Source organism: Elephas maximus, chromosome 25 (genome assembly GCF_024166365.1).
Source record: "Elephas maximus indicus isolate mEleMax1 chromosome 25, mEleMax1 primary haplotype, whole genome shotgun sequence".
Lineage (NCBI taxonomy): Eukaryota > Metazoa > Chordata > Mammalia > Proboscidea > Elephantidae > Elephas > Elephas maximus.
The window spans coordinates 61408875-61434376 of record NC_064843.1 but is presented as its reverse complement, the minus strand read 5'-3'; the positions used below and the strand labels follow the sequence as shown (position 1 = coordinate 61434376).

Genomic DNA, 25502 nt, shown 5'->3' with positions numbered 1-25502 from the left:
GGTCTTTCATTTTGAGTTAGAATTTTGTTCTACATTTTTCCCCAGCTCTGTCCAGGAGCTGTCAGAGCAGTCAGTGGTGGTAGCCGGGCGCCCTCTTGTTGTACTGGACTCAGTCTGGTGGAGGCCATGGTAGATGTGGTCCATCAGTCCTTTGGACTAATCTTTCCCTCGTATTTTTAGTTTTCTTCATTTATCCTTGCTGCCGAAAGGGTAAGACCAGTGGAGTATCCCAAGATGTCCACTCACAGGCTTTTAAGGCTCCAGGCACTACTCACCAAAGTAGAATGTAGAACATTTTCTGTATAAACTATGTTATTCCAATTGAGCTAGATGTTCCCGGAGACCATGGTCCCCACAGCCCTCAGCCCAGCAATTTGGTCCTTCAGGGAGTTTGGATGTGTCCATGGAGCTACCATGACCTTGCCTTGTACAAGTTCTGCTGGCTTCCCCAGTATCATGTACTGTCTTCCCCTTCAACAAAGTTACCACTTATCTATGTCTATTAAGTGTTTTTCCACCCCCACCCCTCCCCTCCCTCTTGACCATCAAAGATTATTTCTTTTTGTATATAAATCATTTCATGAGTTTTTACAATAGTGGTCTCATACAATATTTGTGCTTTTGTGATAGACTTATTTCACTCAGCATAATGTCCTCCAGATTCATCCATGTTATGAGATGCTTCACGGATTCATCCTTGTTCTTTATCATTGTGTAATACTGCATTGTGTATACATACCACAGTTTGTTTATTCCTCTGTTGATGGGCATCTAGGTTGTTTCCATCTTTTTGCTATTTTGTACAATGCTGCAGTGAACATGGGTGTACATATATCTATTCACGTGACAACTCTTATTTCTCTAGGATATATTCCTAGAAGTGGGATTGCTGGATCATATGGTATTTCTATTTCTAGCTTTCTAAGGAAGTGCCGTATCATTTTCCAAAATGGTTGTATCATTTTGCATTCCCACCAGCAGTGCATAAGAGTTCTGATCTCCCCACAGCCTCTCCAGCATTTGTTATTTTTGGTTTTATTGATTCATGCCAGTAATGCTGGAGTGAGATGGTATCTCATTGTGGTTTTGATTTGCATTTCTCTGATGGCTAGAGATTGTGAGCATTTCCTCATGTGTCTGTTGGCCACTTAAATATCTTCTTTGGTAAAGTGTCTGTTCACTTCCTTTGCCCATTTTTTAATTAGATTGTTTGTCTTTTTGTTGTAGAAGTGTTGGATTTTCTTGTAAATTAGACCTTTATCTGATTTGTAATAGCCAAAATCTTTTTCCAGTCTGTAGGTTCTCTTTTTACTCTTTTGAGGAACATCAGTGTTTAATTTTGAGAAGATCCCAGTAAACTAGCTTATCTTTTGGTGGATTTTTTTAATGAAAGTGGCCTGTAGTCACTTTATGGACTTAATAGAAGAGTAGAGATGACAGAGAAAAGAGTCAGTGAACTTGAAGTTATAGCAATAAAAATTATCCAATTTGGAAAACAGTAAGAGAGAGAAAAGAGATTGAAACAAATTAACAGAGACATAAAGACCCGTGGGACAATATCAAAAAGTCTAACAGATAAGTAATTGGAGTCCCAGGAGGAGAATGGGGGAGAAAAAATTTCAAATAAACAATGGCCAATAACTTTCTAAATCTAGTGAATGATATAAATTTATAGATTCAAGAAGCTCAGTGAACCCAAACAAGATAAATTAAATGAAAGCCTGCCTACAGATATAATAATCACATAACCCCCCAAAGCATCAAACTGCTAAAGACCAAAGATAGAGAAAATTTTAAAGGCAGCCATGGGGAAATGACACACCATATCATTATATACAGGAGAAAAATGATTTGAATGACACTACAATTTTTCTCAAAACTCACAGATATCAGAATATGGTAGAACGATATCTTCAAAGTACTGAAAGGAAAAAAAAAAAAAACTGTCAACCCAGAATTCTAGATCCAGTGAAAATATCTTTCAAGAATAAAGGTGAAATAAAGATATTTTTGGATAGAGGAGAACTAAGAGAATTTGCTTCTAGCAGGTCTTCAATACAAGGAATGGTACAGAAAGTTCTTCACTCTAAAGAGAAATTATATCAGAGGGAAACATGGACCATCAGAAGAGAAGAAAGCAAGAGGAGAAAAAAAAAAAAAGAAAAATACCTTGGTAAATATAAAAGATGATTTTTCGTAAGTTTTTAAAAATATACATGACCATTTAAAACAAAAATTACAATATCGTCTTGTTGGTTTTTCAGTGTTTGTAGATATAATACATATGAAAACCACGGAGAGGATTTCTGAGGCAGAGTCAACATGGCACTATAGATAGAAGCACCACACTGTTCCTCTGAAGCAAAGACCTGAAAAACTAAGTAAAACAGATACAAATATTCCTGGAACCCCAGGCATCAAATGAAGGGATAAAGAACTCAACAAAGTACTGAATGGAATAACACAGAACAGAGAATGAAGAGAGATATGGAGTGGAGGTCCACTACCAGCTAACGTGCCACAGATTCTCCATTTTGGACCTCACCCACCAAGAATGGTGGACAGAGTATGGGAAGGCAACTTCACAGAGCTCCCAGCAGGAGAAAGATGAAAAGCTAACCATCCAAGAAGCTCAACGAATCCCACATAGGACAGACCCCAAAAGAATATCACCAAGATATATCATAATCACCCTCACTAAAACCAAAGACAAAGAAAGAATCCTGAGAGCAGCTTGAGAAAAACAAAAAGTCACACACAAAGGGAAACAATAAGACTAAGCTCTGATTACTCGACAGAAACCATGCAGGCAAGAAGGCATTAAAGATGACATATATAAAACCTTGAAAGAAAAAAAATGCCAACCAAGAATAATAAAAAAAAAAAAAATTTTTTTTTCTTTTTTTTTTTTTTTAATATCCTGCAAAATTCTCTCTCAAATCTGATGGCAAAATTAGGACACTTCCAGATAAACAGAAATTAAGGGAATATGTAAAAATCAAATCAAACTTAGAAGAATTATTAAAGTGAATCCTTCAATTAGAGAATCAACAACATCAGATAACAGACTGAATCTAGGACACAAGCCAGCATCAGTCAGATACCAACCCAGGTAATGAAATCTCAAAGATAAAACAAAACTAAAAGATTTACAACAGGGAACAAGAGAGGTCAATCTGTAAAGGACAGCAACATCAGAACAATAAAATAGAAAATACATGCTGTAGGTGTAGAATTTTCAAATGGAGAGAAAGTCAAGATGATATCAGGTAATAAAAGACTGGTTTAAACTTAGGAAGATACGGGTAAATTTCAAGGTAACCACAAAGAAAGTTAACAAACCTGCTCATCAAAATAAAGAAGAAAAACATAAAGTCCCAGTAAACACAAAATCTACAAAAATGAAAGAAATTTAAAAAAAAATCCACAAACAAAAAGAATTCAGCACATGAGAGTAAGAGGAACGAAGAAAACATTAGCATCATAAAAAAAGCACCACAAAATGACAGCAATAAACTCACACCTATCAATAATCATACTGAATGAAAATGGCTTAAATATACCCACAAAGAGACAGAGACTGACAGAATGGATAAAAAAAACAGGACCCATCAATATGCTGTCTACAAGAGACACACCTTAGAAACAAAAACATAAACATATTAAATATCAAAGGATGGGAAAAAATATATCAAGCAAACAGCAACCAAAAAAGACCAATACTAACCTCAGATAAAATAGACTTTAAAACAAAATCCACCATAAAACACAAGAAATGACACTATATAATAATAAAAGGGACAATCCACAATGAGGACATAACCATAATAAATATCTATGCACCCAATGACAGGGCTCCAAAATACATAAAACAAACTCTAACAGCACCATAAAGAGAAATTGACAGTTCCATAATAATGGTAGGAGGTTTCAACACACCACTCTTGGTAAAGGAGAACATCTAGAAAGAAACTCAACAAAGATACAGAAGATCTAAAGGCCATAATCAACCAACTTGACCTCATAGACATATATAGAACATTCTATCCAAGAGCAGCAGAGTACACATTCTTTTCCAATGCACATGGAACGTTTTCCAGAATAGACCATATCTTAGTCCAGAAAACAGTCCACAACAAAATCCAAAACACTGAGATAATACAAAGCATCTTCTCTGATCACAATGCCATGAAAGCAGACATTAGTAACAGGAAGAGCAAGGAAAAAAATCAAATGCATGCAAACTGAATAACACCCTGCTTAAAAACCACTGGGTAATAGAAGAAACCAAAGATGGAATAAAAAAACTCCTAGAATCAAATGAGAATGAAAACACATCATACCAAAACCTTTGGGACACAGCGAAGGCAGTGTTCAGAGGTCAATTTATGGCAGTAGACACATCAAAAAAGAAGAAAGCAACAAAATCAAAACATTAGTTATACAACTTGAACAAATAGAGAGCAGCAAAAGAAGCCCACAGCCACCAGAAGAAAGGAAATAATAAAGATCAGAGATGAAATAGAAAAATAATAGAAAGAACAAACAAAACCAAAAGTTGGTTCTTTGAAAGGATAAAAAAAAAAGGACAAACCACCGGCAAAACTGACAAAAGAAAAACAGGACAGGATGCAAATAAATAAGAAACGAAATGGATGATATTACAACAGACCCAACCGAAATAAAAAGGATTAGAACAGAGTACTATGAAAAACCATACTCCCCAAAATTTGAGAACCTAGAGAAAATGGACAAATTTCTAGAAACACACTACCTATCTAAACTAACACAAACTGACGCAGATAATCTGCACAGATCGATAAAAGAGAAGAGAATAAAAAGGTAATAAAAAACAAATTCCCAACAACAACAACAATAACAGCCCTGGCCCAGAAGGCTTCACTGGAGAGTTCTACAAAACATTCAGAGAAGAGCTTGCACCAATACTACTCAAAATATTTCAGAACATAGAAAAGGAAGGGATACTTCTGAATTCATTCTATAAAGCCAGCATAACCCTGATACCAAAAACAGGAAAGACACCACACAAAAAAAGAAAATTACAGACTAATATCTCTTATGAATATAGATTCAAAAATTCTCAAAAAAATTCTAGCCAATAGAATTCAGCATCATATCAAAAAAAATAACACACCACAACCAAGTGGAATTCATACCAGGTATGCAAGGATGGTTCAACTTGAGAAAATTAATCAATGTAGTCCACCATATAAATAAAAGAATCACATGATCATCTTGATCTATGCAGAAAAGGCATTCAACAAAGTCCTGAAAAAAACTGTCAATAAAATAGACAGAGGAGGGAAATTCCTCAACATAAAAAAGGGCACCTATACAAAACCAAAGCCAACATCATTCTTAGTGCAGAGAGGCTGAAAACATTCCCCTTGAGAACATGAACAAGACAAGGATGCCCTTTATCACCACTCCTATTTAACATTGTGCTGGAAGTCCTAGCAACAGCAATAAGGCAAGAAAAAGAAATTGGTAAGGAAGAAGCAAAACTGTCCTATTTGCAGATGATATGATACATAAAGAACCCAAAAGACTACACAAGAAAACTACTGGAATTAATAGACAGACTCAGCAGAGTGGCAGCATACAAGATAAACATAAAAATCAGTTGGTGTCCTATACACCAATAAAGAGAACAATGAAAAGGAAATCAGGAAAGCAGTATCATTTATAACAGCACCTAAAAAAAAAAAAAAATGAATAAATCTAACTAGGGAGGTAACAGACCTATACAAAGAAAATTACAAAACACTACTGCAAGAAACCAAAAGAGACTTATATAAGTGGAAAAACATACCATGTTCATGGATAGGTAGACTCAACATTGTGAAAATGTCAATTCTACTCAAAGCGATCTACAAATATAATACAATCTTGACCCAAATGTCAACAGCATTCTTTAACGAGATAGAAAAAATAATCATTAACTTTATACAGAAAGCGAAGAGGCCCAGATAAGTAAAGCACTACTGAAGAAGAAGAATTAAAGTAGGAGGACTTGCACTATCTGACCTCAGAACCTACTATACAGCTATGACAGTCAAAACAGCCTGCTACTGGTAAAATGGCGTCTGAGAACCCAGATGTAAATCCATCCATCTACAGTCCTGATCTTCAACGAAGGCCCAAAGTCCATTAAATGAGGGAAAAGACAGTCTTTTTAACAAATGGTGCTGGCAAAACTGGATGACCATCTGCAAAAAAATGAGACAGGATCCACACCTCACACCATACACAAAAACTAATGGATCAAAGATCAAAATATAAAATGAAAAGCTATAAAGATCATAGAAGAAAAAAAAGGTCAATGCTAGAGGCCTCAATACATGGCATTAACAGGATACAAACCATAACTGACAACACACAAACACCAGAAGATAAGCTAGATAACTGGGATCTTCTAAAAATTAAACACTTATGCTTACCAAAAGACTTCACCGAAAGAATAAAAACAGAATCTACAGACTGAGTAAAAACTTTTGTCTATGACAAATCTAAAGGTCTAATCTCTAAAGTCTAAAGGAAAATCCAACACCTCTACAATGAAAAGACAAATGATCCAATTAAAAAATGGGCAAAGGATATGAACAGGCACTTCACCAAAGAAGACATTCAGGTGGTTAACAGACACATGAGGAAATGCTCATGATCACTAGCCATTAGAGAAATGTAAACCAAAACTACAGTGAGATACCATCTCACCCCTACATCACTGGCATGAATCAAAAAAACAGAAAATATCAAATGCTGGAGAGGCTCAGGAACTCTTATGCACTGCTGGTGGGAATGCAAAAATGGTACAACCATTTTGGAAATTGATATAGTGCTTCCTTAAAAAGCTAGAAATAGAAATACCATACAATCTAGCAATCCCACTCCTAGGAATATATCCTAGAGAATAACAGCCATCATGTGAATAGACATATGCACACCCATGTTCACTGCAGCATTATTCACAATAGCAAAAAGATGGAAATAACCTAAGTGCCCATCAACAGATGAATGGATAAACAAGCTGTGGTACATATATACCATGGAATACTATGCAATGATAAAGAACAATGATGAATCTGTGAAGGATCTCACAACATGAATGAATCTGGAGGGCATTATGCTAAATGAAATGTCAGTCACAAAAGGACCAATATTGTATGAGACCACTATTATAAAAACTCATAAAAGGGTTTACATACAAAAAGAAACAATCTTTGATGGTTACAAGGGAGGAGACGGGTGGGGATAGAAAAACACTAACTAGACCATAGATAAGTGGTAACTTTGGTGAAGGGTAAGACAGTACACAATACTGGGGAATCCAGGACAACTTGACCAAGGCAAGGTCATGGAAGTTTCACAAACACATCCAAATTCCTGGAGGGACTGAATTACCAGGCTGAGGGCTGGGGTCCATGATCTAGGGGGACATCTAGCTCAATTGGCATAACACAGTTTATAAAGAAAATGTCCCACAACCTACTTTGGGGAGTAGCACCTGAGGTCTTAAAAGCTTGTGAGTGGCCATCTAAGGTAAGTTCACAGGTTTCACCCCATCTGGAGCAAGGGCAAATGATGAAAACTAAAAACAAAAGGGAAAAATTAGTCCAAAGAACTAACCGACCACAACTACCACAGCCTACACCAGACTGAGTCCTGCACAACCAGACGGTACCACCACCACCACTGGCCGCTCTGACAGGAATCACAATAGAGGGTCTTGGACAGAGCTGGAGATAAATGTAGAAAAAATTCAAACTGACCAAAAAAAAAAAAAAAGACGAGAATTACTAGTCTGATAGAGGCTGGAGAAACCCCGAGAATATGGCCCCTGGACATTTTTAACTCAGTACTGAAGTCACTGCTGAGGTTCACCCTTCAGCCAAAGATTAGACAGGCCTCTAAAACAAAACGAGATTAAATGGGCACACCAACCCAGGGGCATGGACAAGAAGGCTGGAGCGTACAGGAAAGCTGAAAATGGGAAACCCCAGGTTGAGAAGGGGAGAGTGTTGACATGTTGTGGGGTTGGCAACCAATGTCACAAAACAATATGTATATTAATTGTTTAATGAGAAACTAATTTGCTCTGTAAACCTTCATCTAAAGCACCACACACACACACACACACACACACACACACACACACACACACACAGGTTTTCCAGGGTGTGGGGAGAAGGGACATGTTTGGTTGCAAGACTTCTACATTTCATGTGACATGGTATAATAAACTAACTCTAAATAGAACATGAATGATTACTAATGTATATTGTAAGCCAGAGAGTAATCACTAAAATCTAAAATAAGATACAACTAAAAATCCAAGAGAGAAATTGAAATGGTACCCCCAAAAATATTCTAGTAATCCAAAGACAACAGAAACAGAGGAATGAAAAGCAAGGAGGACAAATAGAAAACAAATAATAAAATGGTAGACCTAAATCTAACCATATCATTAATTGTATTAAACATTAATGGTCAAAACACTTCAATTAAAAGGCAGAGATAGTAAGAAAGGATAAAAAACCATGACTCTATGTGGTCAGTAGAATTCTAAGAGGCTGCCAAGATTCTCACCTTTCACCTTGAGTGTGGGCATGAAGCATGAATACGAGGAGATAGTTATTCCCAAGATTAGGCTATGTTGTATGGCAGAGTTGACTTTAAAAAAGAGAAATTATCCTCCATGAGTCTGACCTAATCAGGGACTAGGCTTTCCTAAAGAGGGAGATTCAAAGAATGAGGAGGATTCAACATGAGGGAAATTCTCCATCGTTGGCTTGAAGATGGAGGGGACTGTTTGACAAGGATTATGGATGGCCTCTAGAAGCTAAGAGTGGCTCCTGGATGACAGCCGAAAGGAAACAGGACCTCAGTTGTACAACTGCATGGAACCAAATTGTACCACACCCATATGAGAATGGAAGAGGACTCCATGGACCAGATGAGAATGAAGGATGATTTTAGCCTTGTGAGGCCTTGAGAAGAAAACCAGTCACACCATGCCTGGACTTCTGATGTATAGACTGTGAGCTAATAAAAGGGTGTTGTTTTAGGCTGCCAAGTTCATGGAAATTTGTTATGCAGCATTAAAAATACTAATACAAACTCCTTTATGATACCTATAAGAGACACACTTTAGATAAAAAGACATAGATAAGTAGAAAGCAAACTGATGGGAAAAAATATACAATGTGAACAGTAAACATAATAAAGGTGGAATGACAATATTAATATCATATAAAGTAGATTTTAAGATAAGGGTTATTATCAGAGATAAAGAGGGACATTTCATAATGATAACTGGCACAATTAATCAGGTATAATAATTATAAACGTATGCTTAATAACAGAGCCTGAAGAAAGATCAAGTAAGCAAAAATTGACAGAAGGGAAAAATTGACAATTTTACAATAATAGCAGGAGATGTTAATATCTCTCAGCAACTGAGAGAAGTAGACAAAAAATATCAGTAAAGACACAGAAGATTCAGACATTACTATTAATCACTTTGAGTTAATAGTTATTTATGTAACATTCCACCCATCAACAGAAGGACACATAGTCTTTATATGTTCACAAACACAGTTCATATGCTTGGCCATAAAACAAATCTTAATGAATTTGAAAGAACTGAAATCATAAGGAAGATGTTCTCTGAGGACAAAAGCATTAAATTAGAAATCAATAAAATCTGAGAAGTATCTAAGAAAATAAGAAAACCTCATATATTTGGAAATTAAAGAACACACTTCTAGATAATCCAAGGGTCAAAGAATGAATCACAAGAGAGATTAGAAAATATTTTGAACTGAATGATAATGAAAATTCAACAAACTAAAATTTGTGGAATCCAGCTAAAACATAAAAAGAAATCTTATCGCTTTAAATGTTTATATAATTCAATGCTCTAAAATTCTACCTTAAGAAACTGGAAAAAGAAGAGCAAATAAGTCTAAAACAAGCAGAAGGAAGAAAATAATTAAAAGCAGAAATCAATGAAAGACAAAACTGACAGTAGAGAAAATTAAACAAACCCAAAAGCTGATCCCTTGAAAATATCAACAAAATTGACTAACTTTTAGGTAGACAGAGACAGACAGACAGAAAAAAAGAGAATGAGAGAGAATGAATAAACACAATGCACCAATATCAGAAACAAAAGAGGAATTATTACTACAGATCCTAGACATTAAAGGGATAATGAAAGAAAGTCAACAAATTTGACCAATTTTAATGAAACAGATACATTCGTTGAAAAAGACAATTTTCCAATATTGACATACAAAGAAATGCGCAACTTATTTTATGAGGTCAACATAACCAACATTACCCAAACCCGACAAAGACATTACAAAAACAGAAAATCATAGGTTGATGTCCCTCATATAGTTTCAAAGATACTTAAAACATATTAGCAGATCAAATTTAACAATACGTAGAAGGATAAAATACCATGACCAACTAGGGCTTATTACAAAAATGTAAGGTTGACTGAACATTTAAAAATCAATCAATACTGCATCATATTAATAGAATTAAGGAGAAAAATAACAAAATCTTTTCAATAGATATGGAAAATTCATTTGACAAAATTCAAGATCCATTCATGACAAAACCTCTGAAAAATAGGAATGGAAGATACTGCCTCAGTCTGATAAAAGGCACCAAAAACAAAAATAAAACAAAAAAAAAACCCCACAGCTAGCCTCATGTTTAATGTTGAAAGCCTAAATGTTTTCTCCTGAGATAGGGAACAAGGGAGGGATGTTCATTTTCCCCACTTCTATTCAAAATTGCACTCAAAGTCCTAGCTGAGGGAATAAAGCAAGTAAATGAAATAAAAGGCCTAAAGAACAGAAAAAGAAGTAAAACTGTCCCTATATGTAGATGATATGTTTATATGTCTAAAAGCAACTACTAGAGCTAGTAAGTAATTTAACAATGTCTCAGGTTATAAGGTTTGTATATGAAATCAATTGTATTTTATACACTAGCAGGAAGCAATTGGACAATTTTAAGAATTCATTTACAATAACCCCCCAAAATAAGATCCTTAGGTATATATTTAACAAAAACATTCAAGACCTCTATGCTGAAAACTACAAAGCACTGCTGAGGAAAAATTAAAATGGAGAAGATATACCATATTCATTGGATGGGAGACTCATTATTGTTAAGATGTCAGTTCTTCCCAAATTAATCTATAAATTAAATGTAACTCCTATAAAAATCCAGCATGCTTATTCTTTGGTAAAAATTGACAGTAAAAAAAAACCAAACCTATTGCTCTCAAGTCAATTGCGACTTATAAGTGACCCTTTCAGGACAGAGTAGAACTGTCCCATAGAGTTTCAAGGCTATAAATCTATAGGGAAGCAGATTGCCACATCTTTCTCCCACAGGGTAGCTGGTGGGTTCAGCCTGCCAAACTTTTGGTTAGCAGCTGAGTGCTTTAACCACTTCTCCTTAAAAAATAAAAAATATGATTCGTATAGTAATACTTTAACAGACAAGCTAGTCAAAGCGATTTTTTCAAAAAAGAACAAAGTTGGCAGATTTATCTTAAGACTTACTATAAAGCTATGTTATCAAGACAGTTTAATATTGGCAAAAGGATAGGCATATAGATCAATGGAACAGAAAAGTGAGTCCAGAAATAGACTTATACATACACAGTTAACAGATTTTCAACAAATCAGCCAAGGCAATTCAATGGGAAAGGCAAGTTTTTTAGCTAATGGCGCTTGAACAACTGGATATCCATACAGAAAAAAAAAAAAAACGAGCCTCAACACTCACTTCACACTATATCTAAAAATTAAGTCAAAATTGATCACAAATCTAAATATATAATCTTCCAGAATAAAACACAGGAGAAAATATTTGCAACTTTGTGTAAGAAAAGGATTCTTGGGTAGAAAACAAGAAGTCTTAACCGTAAAAGAAAAATATTGATAAATTATACTTCATCAAAATTAAAAAGTTCTTGCTCTTGTAAGGCACCACTAAGTATATGAAAAGCCAGACACAGACCGAGAGGAAATATTCATAGCACATATATCACATAAAGTATTTGTATTTGGAATATTTAAAGAACTCTTACAACTCACTAATGTGAAAACAAACATCCCTATTTTAAAAATGGGCACAAGATTTAAACAGACACTTTACAACAGAAGTAGATGTGACCAACGAGCACATGAAAAGATACCCAATGTTATTAATTATGAGAGAAGTACAAATTACAAACACAATGGTACACCGTTTCACACACACTAGAATGGTTAACATTAAAAAGATGGACCACGTTAAATGCTGGCAACAATGTGGAGCAACTGGAACTCTCATACGTGGCTGGTAAAAACATAAAATGGTGTAACTACTGAGGAAAGCAGCCTGGTAGCTTCTTAAAATGGTAAACATTCATGCACTGTATGACCTAGCCATCCTCCAGGTATACAGTTAAGAAAAACGAAAATGTATGTTTATACGAAAGTATGTACAAGAACGTTTACATCAGGCGAATGAATAAACAAAACGTGGTATAGCCATACGATGAAATACTAGTCTGCAGTAAAAAGGAATGAACCACTGATACATGGAACAGTAGGGATGGATCTTAACATCATTATGTCAAGTGAAAGAAGACAGATACAAAATAATATATACTGTGATTCCACTTGTATAAAATTCTAATTCTGTCCACCATCACCACAGCTGAATGATGAACATGTTCATCACCACCAACTTTCCTCATGCTCCTTTGCAATTCATCCCCGATAGATATTGCCAAAGCCTTCTCCCTTCTTTCCACTTCTCATCTTCCACAGGGGCCTAACATTGGCCGAACACGGATGAAAGCAGCTGAACCTGGGAAGGTAGTCTTCAGAGGTCATTTCTGTGATGCAGAGGAGGGCACAGCATAGAATGGATATGACAGCAAATAGATCAATGTCCAACCCAGATTTTTTAGGATGAAGTTATAGCAGGGAGGTGTATAGGATCAAGGCAGTTCAGAGTATTTGCAAGGTGTTTTTGCCATGATTCTTATTCTAATCTGAACAGGGAAGTAAAGGTCAGAGAGGGCTGCTAGAGAAGCCGGATTCAGTTAGACATTTGGGGACGTTTGGGTGGTGTGACAGTTAAGTGCTTGGCTGATAACAGAAAGATCGGTAGTTCAAACCCATCCAGCAGCTCTGTGAGAGAAAGACCTGGCGATCTGCTCCCGTAAAGATTCCTGCCTAGAAAACTATATGGGGCAATTCTACTCTCACACGAAGTCATGAGTTGAAAATTGACTTGACGGCACTCGACAACAACTGCTTCCTATACAAGGTATGTGCTCACCTCCAGAGGTTCTTCAGGATACATTTGGCTCATCTTGTGGGACCTAATTTGAGGGGGGGCGGTAATTGGGGTAGAATCATTTTGATTTTTTCTATATTACATAATAAGTGTTGTCATAAACATGTGTAGACAATATACCTTTTATATCAAAATAAAATTGAGGAGGAGGCGGGGCCAAGATGGCGGACTAGGTAGACGCTACCTCGGATCCCTCTTGCAACAAAGACTCGGAAAAACAAGTGAATCGATCACATACATAACAATCTATGAACCCTGAACAACAAACACAGATTTAGAGACGGAGAACGAACAAATATGGGGAAGCAGTGACTGTTTTCAGAGCCTGAAGCCAGCGTCCCAGTCAGGTAACCTTGGCGCCGGGCTTAGGTCTGGGCCCAGGGGAGCTGATCTCAAAATCTTCTGATGCAGCAAACAAGGGGCGCAGCCCTACCCCCCGGAACTAACCCCGGGAGGGGGCCCAGCTGGTCCGTGAGGGCGGTGCGGTGACGTGGCTGGCGGGACGAGAAGTCCCCGGGAGGCAGCGACTGATTTTGGAGCCGGGAGTGCAGCGTCCCAGCAGGGGAACCTTGACGCTGGGCTTTGGACTGGCAGCGGAGGATCTGACCACGCCTTCAGTGGGCCAGACCCCTGGGGGCAATCTCCACACAGCCAGCACACATAGGCGACACGCCCCTCGGGAATCTCAGATAAAATAGTCATTCCAAGCAAGATAAGCAACTTTGGCTACATTCCGAGGTGCTACTCTCCTATTTCTCTGAACCCTCCCCTCCCCTTCCCAGGCGGCTTCATTAACATTGGAATTTCCTGAGCCAGAGGGAGAACGGCTCTGGCTCCGTGGCGGCTTTGCTTCCCCCTCCGCCCTTTTTTTTTTTGGTCTTTTCATAACCCATTCTTCCGGCATGAGAGAAGGAACCACAAAAAACCCAGGGACCAAAAATCCATCCCAAATTGGACTGAAAACACAGAACCAGCTACAGCCAAGCATATATGATCCAAATCTCGGACTTTCATCCTTACAGGGAACAAGGTGGTGGTTATAATCCAAAGGCAGTTCTGATAGGGATCTGACTGCTTTTTTTTTTTAGCGGATTTTCTGGAAAAACAAGTTTCCCAGGTCTGATGTCTCTGCTTATTCAACAGAGCCCCAACTGACCCACAACAGGGAACTGAGGGCTGAAGCTCCCCCCAGACCACCTAGTCTCTTGCCTTAGGGGTCTAAGGAGGGCGACATCTACCAATCAGTAGAGATACTTGCATTGGGGGCCTAAGGTACAGCTGCAGTGCCCTCCCACCAAGGTGCTATAGGAATAGAGACACACCTACCTCACTGACACTTGGGGGAATGCTGTCAGCATCCTGCCCCCCCTAGAGGGTGAACCCCAGCTGCTAATAGAATCTGGTGCACACAACTATCACCACTACTTCTCGAGGTGGATAGGTGTTAGGGAGCAGCACACACTTGATGACCCAAAATCAGATTCTACTCAAGAATAGTGAATAGACTCAGGCATATATATCTGGCAACAGCCCAAAGCAGCTGGTAATAGGTCATAAGTAAGTCAAGGGCTACAACAAACAAGACAGCACAATCTAGTAGCCCATCCATGTATATTGAAAGAAAACAAAACAAGATAAGACTCAGTGAGCAATTACAGAATAAACCACTACTATGGCTCGGAGACAGCAGTCGATATCAAACCACATAAAGAAGCAGACCATGACAGCTTCTCCAACCCCCCAAACAAAAGAATCAAAATCTTTCCCAAATGAAGATACAATCCTGGAATTATCAGATACAGAATATAAAAAACTAATTTACAGAATGCTTCAAGACATCACAAACGAAATAAGGCAAACTGCAGAAAAAGCCAAGGAACACACTGATAAAACTGTTGAAGAACTCAAAAAGATTATTCAAGAACATAGTGGAAAAATTAATAAGTTGCAAGAATCCATAGAGAGACAGCATGTAGAAATCCAAAAGATGAACAATAAAATTACAGAATTAGACAACGCAATAGGAAGTCAGAGGAGCAGACTCGAGCAATTAGAATGCAGACTGGGAAATCTGGAGGACCAGGGAATTAACACCAACATAGCTGAAAAAAAACAGATAAAAGAATTAAAAAAAATGAAGAACCCCTAAGAATCATGTGGGACTCTATCAAGAAGGATAACTTGGGTGTGATTGGAGTCCCAGAACAGGGAGGGAGGACAGAAAACACAGAGAAAACAATTGAAGATCTGCTGGCAGAAAACGTCCCTGACATCATGAAAGATGAAAGGATATCTATCCAAGATGCTAATCGAACCCCATTTAAGATTGATCCAAAAAGAAAAACACCAAGACATATTATCATCAAACTTGCCAAAACCAAAGATAAAGAGAAAATTTTAAAAGCAGCCAGGGAGAAAAGAAAGGTCTCCTTCAAGGGAAAATCAATAAGAATAAGTTCAGACTACTCAGCAGAAACCATGCAGGCAAGAAGGCAATGGGATGACATATATAGAACACTGAAGGAGAAAAAATGCCAGCCAAGGATCATATATCCAGCAAAACTCTCTCTGAAATATGAAGGCGAAATTAAGATATTTACAGATAAACACAAGCTGAGAGAATTTGCAAAAACCAAACCAAAGCTACAAGAAATACTAAAGGATATTGTTTGGTCAGAAAACCAATAATATCAGATACCAGCACAACACAAGGTCACAGAACAGAACGTCCTGATATCAACTCAAATAGGGAAATCACAAAAACAAATTAAGATTAATTAAAAAAAAATGCTCATAACAGGGAATCATTGAAGTCAATATGTAAAAGATCATAACAATCAAAAAGAGGGACTAAATACAGGTGGCATAGAACTGCCATATGGAGAGTGATACAAGGCGACATAGAACAATACAAGTTAGGTTTTTACTTAGAAAAATAGGGGTAAATATTAAGGTAACCACAAGGAGGTATAACAACTCCATAACTCAAGATAAAAGCCAAGAAAAACGTAACAACCCAACAAACATAAAGTCAAACACTACGAAAATGAGGATCTCACAATTTACTAAGAAAAACGTCTCAGCACAAAAAAGTAAGTGGAAAAATGAAATTGTCAACAACACACATAAAAAGGCATCAAAATGACAATACTAAACACTTATTTATCTATAATTACGCCGAATGTAAATGGACTAAATGCACCAATAAAGAGACAGGGAGTCTTGGACTGGATAAAGAAACACGATCCGTCTATATGCTGCCTACAAGAGACACACCTTAGACTTAGAGACATAAGCAAACTAAAACTCAAAGGATGGAAAAAAATATATCAAGCAAACAAGAAGCAAAAAAGAAGACGAGTAGCAATATTAATTTCTGACAAAATAGACTTTAGACTTAAATCTACCACAAAGGATAAAGAAGGACACTACATAATGACAAAAGGGACAATTGATCAGGAAGACATAACCATATTAAATATTTATGCACCCAATGACAGGGCTGCAAGATACATAAATCAAATTTTAACAGAATTGAAAAGTGAGATAGACACCTCCACAATTATAGTAGGAGACTTCAACATACCACTTTCGGAGAAGGACAGGACATCCAGTAAGAAGCTCAATAGAGACACGGAAGACCTACTTACAACAATCAACCAACTTGACCTCATTGACTTATACAGAACTCTCCACCCAACTGCAGCAAAGTATACTTTTTTTTCTAGCTCACATGGAACATTCTCTAGAATAGACCACATATTAGTCATAAAACAAACCTTTGCAGAGTCCAAAACATTGAAATATTACAAAGCATCTTCTCAGACCACAAGGCAATAAAACTAGAAATCAATAACAGAAAAACTAGGGAAAAGAAATCAAATACTTGGAAAATGAACAATACCCTCCTGAAAAAAGACTGGGTTATAGAAGACATCAAAGAGGGAATAAGGAAATTCATAGAATGCAACGAGAATGAAAATACTTCCTATCAAAACCTCTGGGACACAGCAAAAGCAGTGCTCAGAGGCCAATTTATATCCATAAATGCACACATACAAAAAGAAGAAAGAGCCAAAATCAGAGAACTGTCCCTACAACTTGAACAAATAGAAAGTGAGCAACAGAAGAATCCATCAGGCACCAGAAGAAAACAAATAATAAAAATTAGAGCTGAACTAAATGAATTAGAGAACAGAAAAACAATTGAAAGAATTAACAAAGCCAAAAGCTGGTTCTTTGAAAAAATTAACAAAATTGATAAACCACTGGCTAGACTGACTAAAGAAATACAGGAAAGGAAACAAATAACCTGAATAAGAAACGAGAAGGACCACATCACAACAGAACCAAATGAAATTAAAAGAATCATTTCAGATTATTATGAAAAATTGTACTCTAACAAATTTGCAAACCTAGAAGAAATGGATGAATTCCTGGAAAAACACTACCTACCTAAACTAACACATTCAGAAGTAGAACAACTAAATAGACCCATAAGAAAAAAAAGAGATTGAAATGGTAATCAAAAAACTTCCAACAGAAAAAAGCCCTGGCCCGGACGGCTTCACTGCAGAGTTCTACCAAACTTTCAGAGAAGAGTTAACACCACTAATACTGAAGGTATTTCAAAGCATAGAAAATGATGGAATACTACCCAACTCATTCTATGAAGCCACCATCTCCCTGATACCAAAACCAGGTAAAGACATTACAAAAAAAGAAAATTATAGACCTATATCCCTCATGAACATAGATGCAAAAATCCTCAACAAAATTCTAGCCAATAGAATCCAACAACACATCAAAAAAAAATAATTCACCATGATCAAGTGGGATTTATACCAGGTATGCAAGACTGGTTTAACATCAGAAAAACCATTAATGTAATCCATCACATAAATAAAACAAAAGACAAAAACCACATGATCTTATCAATTGATGCAGAAAAGGCATTTGACAAGGTCCAACACCCATTTATGATAAAAACTCTTACCAAAATAGGAATTGAAGGAAAATTCCTCAACATAATAAAGGGCATGCAAAGCCAACAGCCAATATCACTCTAAATGGAGAGAACCTGAAAGCATTTCCCTTGAGAACAGGAACCAGACAAGGATGCCCTTTATCACCGCTCTTATTCAACATTGTGCTAGAGGTCCTAGCCAGAGCAATTAGGCTAGACAAAGATATAAAGGGCATCCGGATTGGCAAGGAGTAAGTAAAATTATCTCTATTTGCAGATGACATGATCTTATACACAGAAAACCCTAAGGAATCCTCCAGAAAACTACTGAAACTAATACAAGAGTTTGGCAGAGTCCCAGGTTATAAGATAAACATACAAAAATCACTTGGATTCCTCTACATCAACAAAAAGAACATCGAAGAGGAAATCACCAAATCAATACCGTTCACAGTAGCCCCCAAGAAGATGAAATACTTAGGAATAAATCTTACCAAGGATGTAAAAGACCTATACAAAGAAAACTACAAAGCTCTACTACAAGAAATTAAAAAGGACATACTTAAGTGGAAAAACATACCTTGCTCATGGATAGGAAGACTTAACATAGTAAAAATGTCTATTCTACCAAAAGCCATCTATACATACAATGCACTTCCGATCCAAATTCCAATGTCATTTTTTAATGTGATGGAGAAACAAATCACCAACTTCATATGGAAGGGAAAGAAGCCTCAGATAAGCAAAGCATTACTGAAAAAGAAGAAAGTGGGAGGCCTCACTCTACCTGATTTCAGAAACTATTATACAGCCACAGTAGTCAAAACAGCCTGGTACTGGTACAACAACAGGCACATAGACCAATGGAACAGAATTGAGAACCCAGATATAAACCCATCCACATGTGAGCAGTTGATATTTGACAAAGGCCCAGTGTCAGTTAACTGGGGAAAAGATAGTCTTTTTAACAAATGGTGCTGGCATAATTGGATATCCATTTGCAAAAAAATGAAACAGGACCCATACCTCACACCATGCACAAAAACTAACTCCAAGTGGATCAAAGACCTAAACATAAAGACTGAAACGATAAAGATCATGGAAGAAAAAATAGGGACAACCCTAGGAGCCCTAATACAAGGCATAAACAGAATACAAAACATTACCAAAAATGACGAAGAGAAACCAGATAACTGGGAACTCCTAAAAATCAAACACCTATGCTCATCTAAAGACTTCACCAAAAGAGTAAAAAGACCACCTACAGACTGGGAAAGAATTTTCAGCTATGACATCTCTGACCAGCGCCTGATCTCTAAAATCTATATGATTCTGTCAAAACTCAACCACAAAAAGACAAACAACTCAATCAAGAAGTGGGCAAAGGATATGAACACACACTTCACTAAAGAAGATATTCAGGCAGCTAACAGATACATGAGAAAATGCTCTCGATCATTAGCCATTAGAGAAATGCAAATTAAAACTACGATGAGATTTCATCTCACTCCAACAAGGCTGGCATTAATCCAAAAAACACAAAATAATAAATGTTGGAGAGGCTGCGGAGAGATTGGAACTCTTATACACTGCTGGTGGGAATGTAAAATGGTACAACCACTTTGGAAATCTATCTGGTGTTATCTTAAACAGTTAGAAATAGAACTACCATAAAAAAAAAAAAAAAAAAAAAACCCAGAAATCCCAGTCCTCGGAATATACCCTAGAGAAACAAGAGCCTTCACACAAACAGATATATGCACACCCATGTTTATTGCAGCTCTGTTTACAATAGCAAAAAGCTGGAAGCAACCAAGGTGTCCACCAACGGATGAATGGGTAAATAAATTGTGGTATATTCACACAATGGAATACTACGCATCGATAAAGAACAGTGACGAATCTGTGAAACATTTCATAACATGGAGGAACCTGGAAGGCATTATGCTGAGCGAAATTAGAGGCAAAAGGACAAATACTGTGTAAGACCACTATTATAAGATCTTGAGAAATAGTATAAACTGAGAAGAACACATATTTTTGTGGTTATGAGGGGGGGAGGGAGGGAGGGTGGGAGAGGGTTTTTTACTGATTAATTAGTAGATAGGAACTGCTTTAGGTGAAGGGAAGGACAACACTCAATACATGGAAGGTCAGCTCAATTGGACCGGACCAAAAGCAAAGAAGTTTCCGGGATAAAATGAATGCTTCAAAGGTCAGCGGAGCAAGGGCAGGGGTTTGGGGACCATGGTTTAAGGGGACTTCTAAGTCAATTGGAAAAATAATTCTATTATGAAAACATTCTGCGTCCCACTTTGAAATGTGGCGTCTGGGGTCTTAAATGCTAACAAGCGGCCATCTAAGATGCATCAATTGGTCTCAACCCACCTGGAGCAAAGGAGAATGAAGAACACCAAGGTCACACGATAACTAAGAGCCCAAGAGACAGAAAGGGCCACATGAACCAGAGACCTACACCATCCTGAGACCAGAAGAACTAGTTGGTGCCCGGCCACAATCGATGACTGCCCTGACAGGGAGCACAACAGAGAACTCCTGAGGGAGCAGGAGATCAGTGGGATGCAGACCCCAAATTCTCATAAAAAGACCATACTTAATAGTCTGACTGAGACTAGGGGAATCCCAGTGGTCATGGTCCCCAAACCTTCTGTTGGCACAGGACGGGAACCATCCCCGAAGACAACTCATCAGACATGAAAGGGACTGGACAGTGGGTAGGAGAGAGATGCTGATGAAGAGCGAGCTAATTATATCAGGTGGACACTTGAGACTGTTGGCATCTCCTGTCTGGAGGGGGGATGGGAGGATAGAGAGAGTTGGAAGCTGGCAAAATTGTCACGAAAGGAGAGACTGGAAGGGCTGACTCATTAGGGGGAGAGCAAGTGGGAGTAGGGAGTAAGATGTATATAAACTTATATGTGACAGTCTGACTTGATTTGTAAACGTTCACTTGAAGCTCAATAAAAGTTAATATAAATAAATAAATAAATAAATAAATAAAATTTATTTCTCTCTTTTCACGGCTATATTCCCAGCAACCCTAGCCTGGGACCTACTTGTACATGCTCAATAAATATCTGTGGAATGAGTCAACAAATGAGCGTATATTCTAAAGAGCAGAATGCAAAATTTCCATCGATATTCAGGATAAAAAGAGACTCCAGAGAAATCTCCCTTGTGGTGGTGATCTGCTTTGAGCCTCTGTCTAGACTCTGGGGGCAGGGAGGTAGAGTATTGTCACCATTCTCTACTCTTAGAGGCACTTGAATTAGAAGCTGTAATTTAGGGTGACCACCTCCTACTCTGAGGTAAGGCGTTGCCCACTAGACAGTAGCTGGCATTCTTTGTAACAACTGGTAACAAACACCCTTGAGCTATACAGCCCCAATCCTCACACTGAGCTTGGCCTCCTTTGGGTCTCTTGCTTCCCAGTTAAATTGATTGGCTGCTTCCCTCTCCCCTTCCTTACGGGTTTCTGCTGATCTTCTGAGCTGGCAACTCTAATGATACAGGCTCTTAGGTTGGCCTGTTAGGCTGGGCTGTTAGGCAACCCAAAAGAGAAGTACTGTCTCTCTATAAATCTTCCAAGGCTCTACTCCATAAGCCTTTCCATTTCCTTTTCCAGTGTCATAGTGTATAAAAGCAGTGTAGACACTGGGACGTGCCTGGAGCCACAATGCTCTCATAAGTAAAATGGGGTTGCTTTCCTTTAGAGCAGTTATAACGACATGAAAGAATGCACTGCAGGCATGTAGCATGGCTCCTGCCACATGACAAGCTCTCAGGAAATGTTACCCACTGCTGTCTACTCGATTCTGACTCGTGGTGACCCTATGGGGCACAGCAGAACCCACGCCCCACTACCCAAGTACTCCCAGGTTGAGCCCAGTCAACTCCTAGAACCAGGAGAGAAAATAATAATAATTTATTGTTTCATGTCCCTAAGTTTGGGGTCGTTTGTTACTCACCAATAGATAGCTGAACAGTTAGAAAACAAAACCCAACATGTGACTATAAATGTACTCCCTGCAATCCTTCAGACCCTTAAAGCCCCCGACAGGTGACTGCTTTCCCCGCTCCCACCTGATGAGCGAAGTTCACAGGCCTACTCACGGAGCACTGAAGTCTGAAGGGCTTGGTGGGTGTGGTGAAACTGGCGCACTTGATGGGGTCCGGGTACTGGCCGTCGTTCCACTGTGCCAGGAGCGCGTCGTGGTAGATGGTCACTCCCGCTGCTGTGAGCGCATCCGCCACTGCGCTTTCCACCGAGTAGTTGTTGATACAGGTGATGGTGGAGGTGGGCGGCGGATGAACGAAGTGGATGCAGCAGCCCCTCACGCCGAGGTTTAAGAGCGCCTCCACTGTGGTGTAAGTGTCGATTGTACTCCCATAGACAATGACATTCCCTAGAAAAGGAGGAAAATACACTAGGCTATACAGTTTTTAAAAAACCTTATTAGCCAAATGCTAATAATAGGGAATTACTCCCTATAACCCTCTTATTTTTCAGCTGCAGGGAAGCCAGTGGGGTTACCTAGCAACGGTGCCCAAGATAATTTAGTAAAGAATTGGCACAAAACATCCCACAAAGTCGTCAAGTACTTCTACCACAGAAGTGGGACATTCATTTCTGTCTCTATAATTTTAAAGTTGAAATTATGCTGAATGTAACTGTCTAGCATAAAACCTTGTATCTGTCTTTTGTTCCCTATTTGCTACATTTATTAAAGAAACAAAATTACTAAAGTTTGCAATCTCTAGAAGTTCTTCCTAAAAGATGAAACAAATCATTAAGAAATATTCATGCACATGTTACTGATGACATTTTCGTATTTAAATATTGAACTGGGTTGATTTTAAGAAAACTTTTCTTTCTGTGATAACTACAGCTGGAATACCCTGCCTATCAACAGATGATTTTATGGAGATTCAAATTCTGGTTTTTAGAATTTAAAGTGTCAAGAGCTACCAAGAGGGACTAACAAAATAATCATGAAAGATATCACCCATATAAGAGTATTTTGATAGTAACAGCCCAAACTATAAAATTACATTTCTTAAGAGGGCTACAGAAATAGTTCAATATGCTAGTCTATAAATTTCATCAGTTTTAAGATCAGAGCATGAAACTATTAAATGCGTGAAAGTATTATATGCTATTTATGTGCGATTGTGCAAGCGGTTAACATGCTCGGTTGCTAACCAAAATGTCAGAAGCTCCAGTTTCACCCAGAGTTGCCTTGGAAAAAAGGCCTGGTGATATACTTCCAAAAAATCAGCCACTGAAAACCCTGTTGGGCACAGTTCTGCTCTGACACACATGGGGTTGCCAGGAGTTGAAGTCGACTCGACAGCTTTTTTTTTTTTTTTTTTAACTTATATGCTATTTATGACATTAAATTGGCATTTCACCTTGTCACAAAGAAACTGCTGTAGATGTACCTTTCCGGCAAGACACAATAATTTTACTGCAAAATGTGTACTTCATTGAATCTATCAACCTATACATTCCTTACTTGTTCATGAAATGGAATGAAAAGGAAGTTTACAAGTCACAATAAATGGCAAGTATATTTATTCAGCTTGGTTTAATAAATTCAGCAGTAGTCTATTGCAATCCAAAATTAAAATGAGGTATGATGGCTTGTCTTACTTGCTCAGGAAAAAATGAACTAAGACAAATTTCAGGTTATTTCTGTGAGAGCAACAGCATCTAGACAGTTCCCCCATATTCCCTGATCCTCAAATATGGGGTGTCAAGAGGGTACTGAAGCCAGGGAGAAGGGCCTTTCCCCCCAGCCCTCACTAGGACGCTGCACTTTTGTGGTCATGATGCCCTCTGTATTCAGATTCGCTAATGCAGCATTCCTCAGTGAGCTGCTTTTTCCTTGGCTGAAAGAGCCAACATTTTGTTTAAATTATTCAGGCTCCCACCTGCTGTCAACCCTGAATCCTGGCTGACTAGCAGAACAAAGGGTCAGTCTGCCAGGAAAAGTTTTGAGGTCTTCACCCTTTTAAAATACACATGCCAAAACAATACTCATTTTCAGTTAAACAAATTTAGGCATTTAAGCCCAACAAGGCTCTCAGTTTAACATTTCTCCAGACTCCTCCACGCTGGCTGCACTGTGAGATGGGTTTTTCCGCACAGACTCACAGAAGACAGGACGCCATCTTGCAACAGGGTCTGGAGGGACTGCCCACGGGGTGCAGGCAGCTGGAGAGGGTGGAGCTTCTCCATTCACACAGCAATACCTTTTATAACATCTCCAATTTTTAATTACTTATTTACTTTTATTGTGCTTTAGGTGAAAATTTACAGAGCAAATTAGCTTCTCATTAAACAATTAATACACATTGTTTTGTGACATTGGCTGCCAACCTGGCGATGTGTCAACACTCTCCCCCTCTTGACCTTGGGTTCCCCATTTAAATTCATCCAGCTCTCCTGTCCCTTCTTGTCTTTGCTTTTGGGCTGATGTGCCCATTTAGTCTTGTATACATAGTTGAACTATGTGTGTTATTATTTGTTTTATAGGTCTGTCTAATCTTTGGCTCAAAGATGAACTTCAAGAGTGACTTCAGTACTGAGTTAAAAGGGTGTCGGGGGCCCATAATCTCTGGGTTTCTCCAGTCTCTGTCAGACCAGTAAGTCTGGTCTTTTTTTTGTGAGTTTGAATTTTGTTCTATATTTTTCTTCTGCTCTGTCCAGGACCCTCTGTTATCTGTTAGAGCAGTCAGTGGTGGTAGCTGGGCACCATCTAGTTGTGCTGGACTCAGTCTGGTGGTGGCTGTGGTAGTTGTGGTCCGTCAGCCCTTTGGACTAATATTTCCCTTGTGTCTTTGATTTTCTTCATTCTCCCTTGTTCCAGACAGGGTGGAACCAATAGACATATCTTAGATGGCTGCTTGCAGACTTTTAAGACCACAGATGCTACTCACCAAAGTAGGATGCAGAACATTTCTTTATAAACTATGTTATGCCACACAAGCTAAATGTTCCCCAAGACCATGGTCCCCAACCCCCAACCCAGTAACTCGGTCACTCAGGGAGTGTGGATGTGTCTATGAAGCTTCCACGACTTTGCCTTGGTCAAGCTGTGCTGACTTCCCA

The 25502-nt window shown here is 38.2% G+C and overlaps 1 protein-coding gene across 3 annotated transcripts in view; it reads right to left on the bottom strand.

The window, feature by feature from the left end:
* Positions 1–25502, bottom strand: part of CFAP61 (cilia and flagella associated protein 61) — a 419682-nt gene that overhangs the window by 117225 nt on the left and 276955 nt on the right. For all 3 annotated transcript variants that reach the window (XM_049868785.1, XM_049868786.1, XM_049868787.1), the window contains one exon: positions 22502–22794. In XM_049868785.1, the coding sequence (XP_049724742.1) occupies positions 22502–22794 (293 nt within the window). The remainder of the gene's footprint in view (positions 1–22501; positions 22795–25502) is intronic.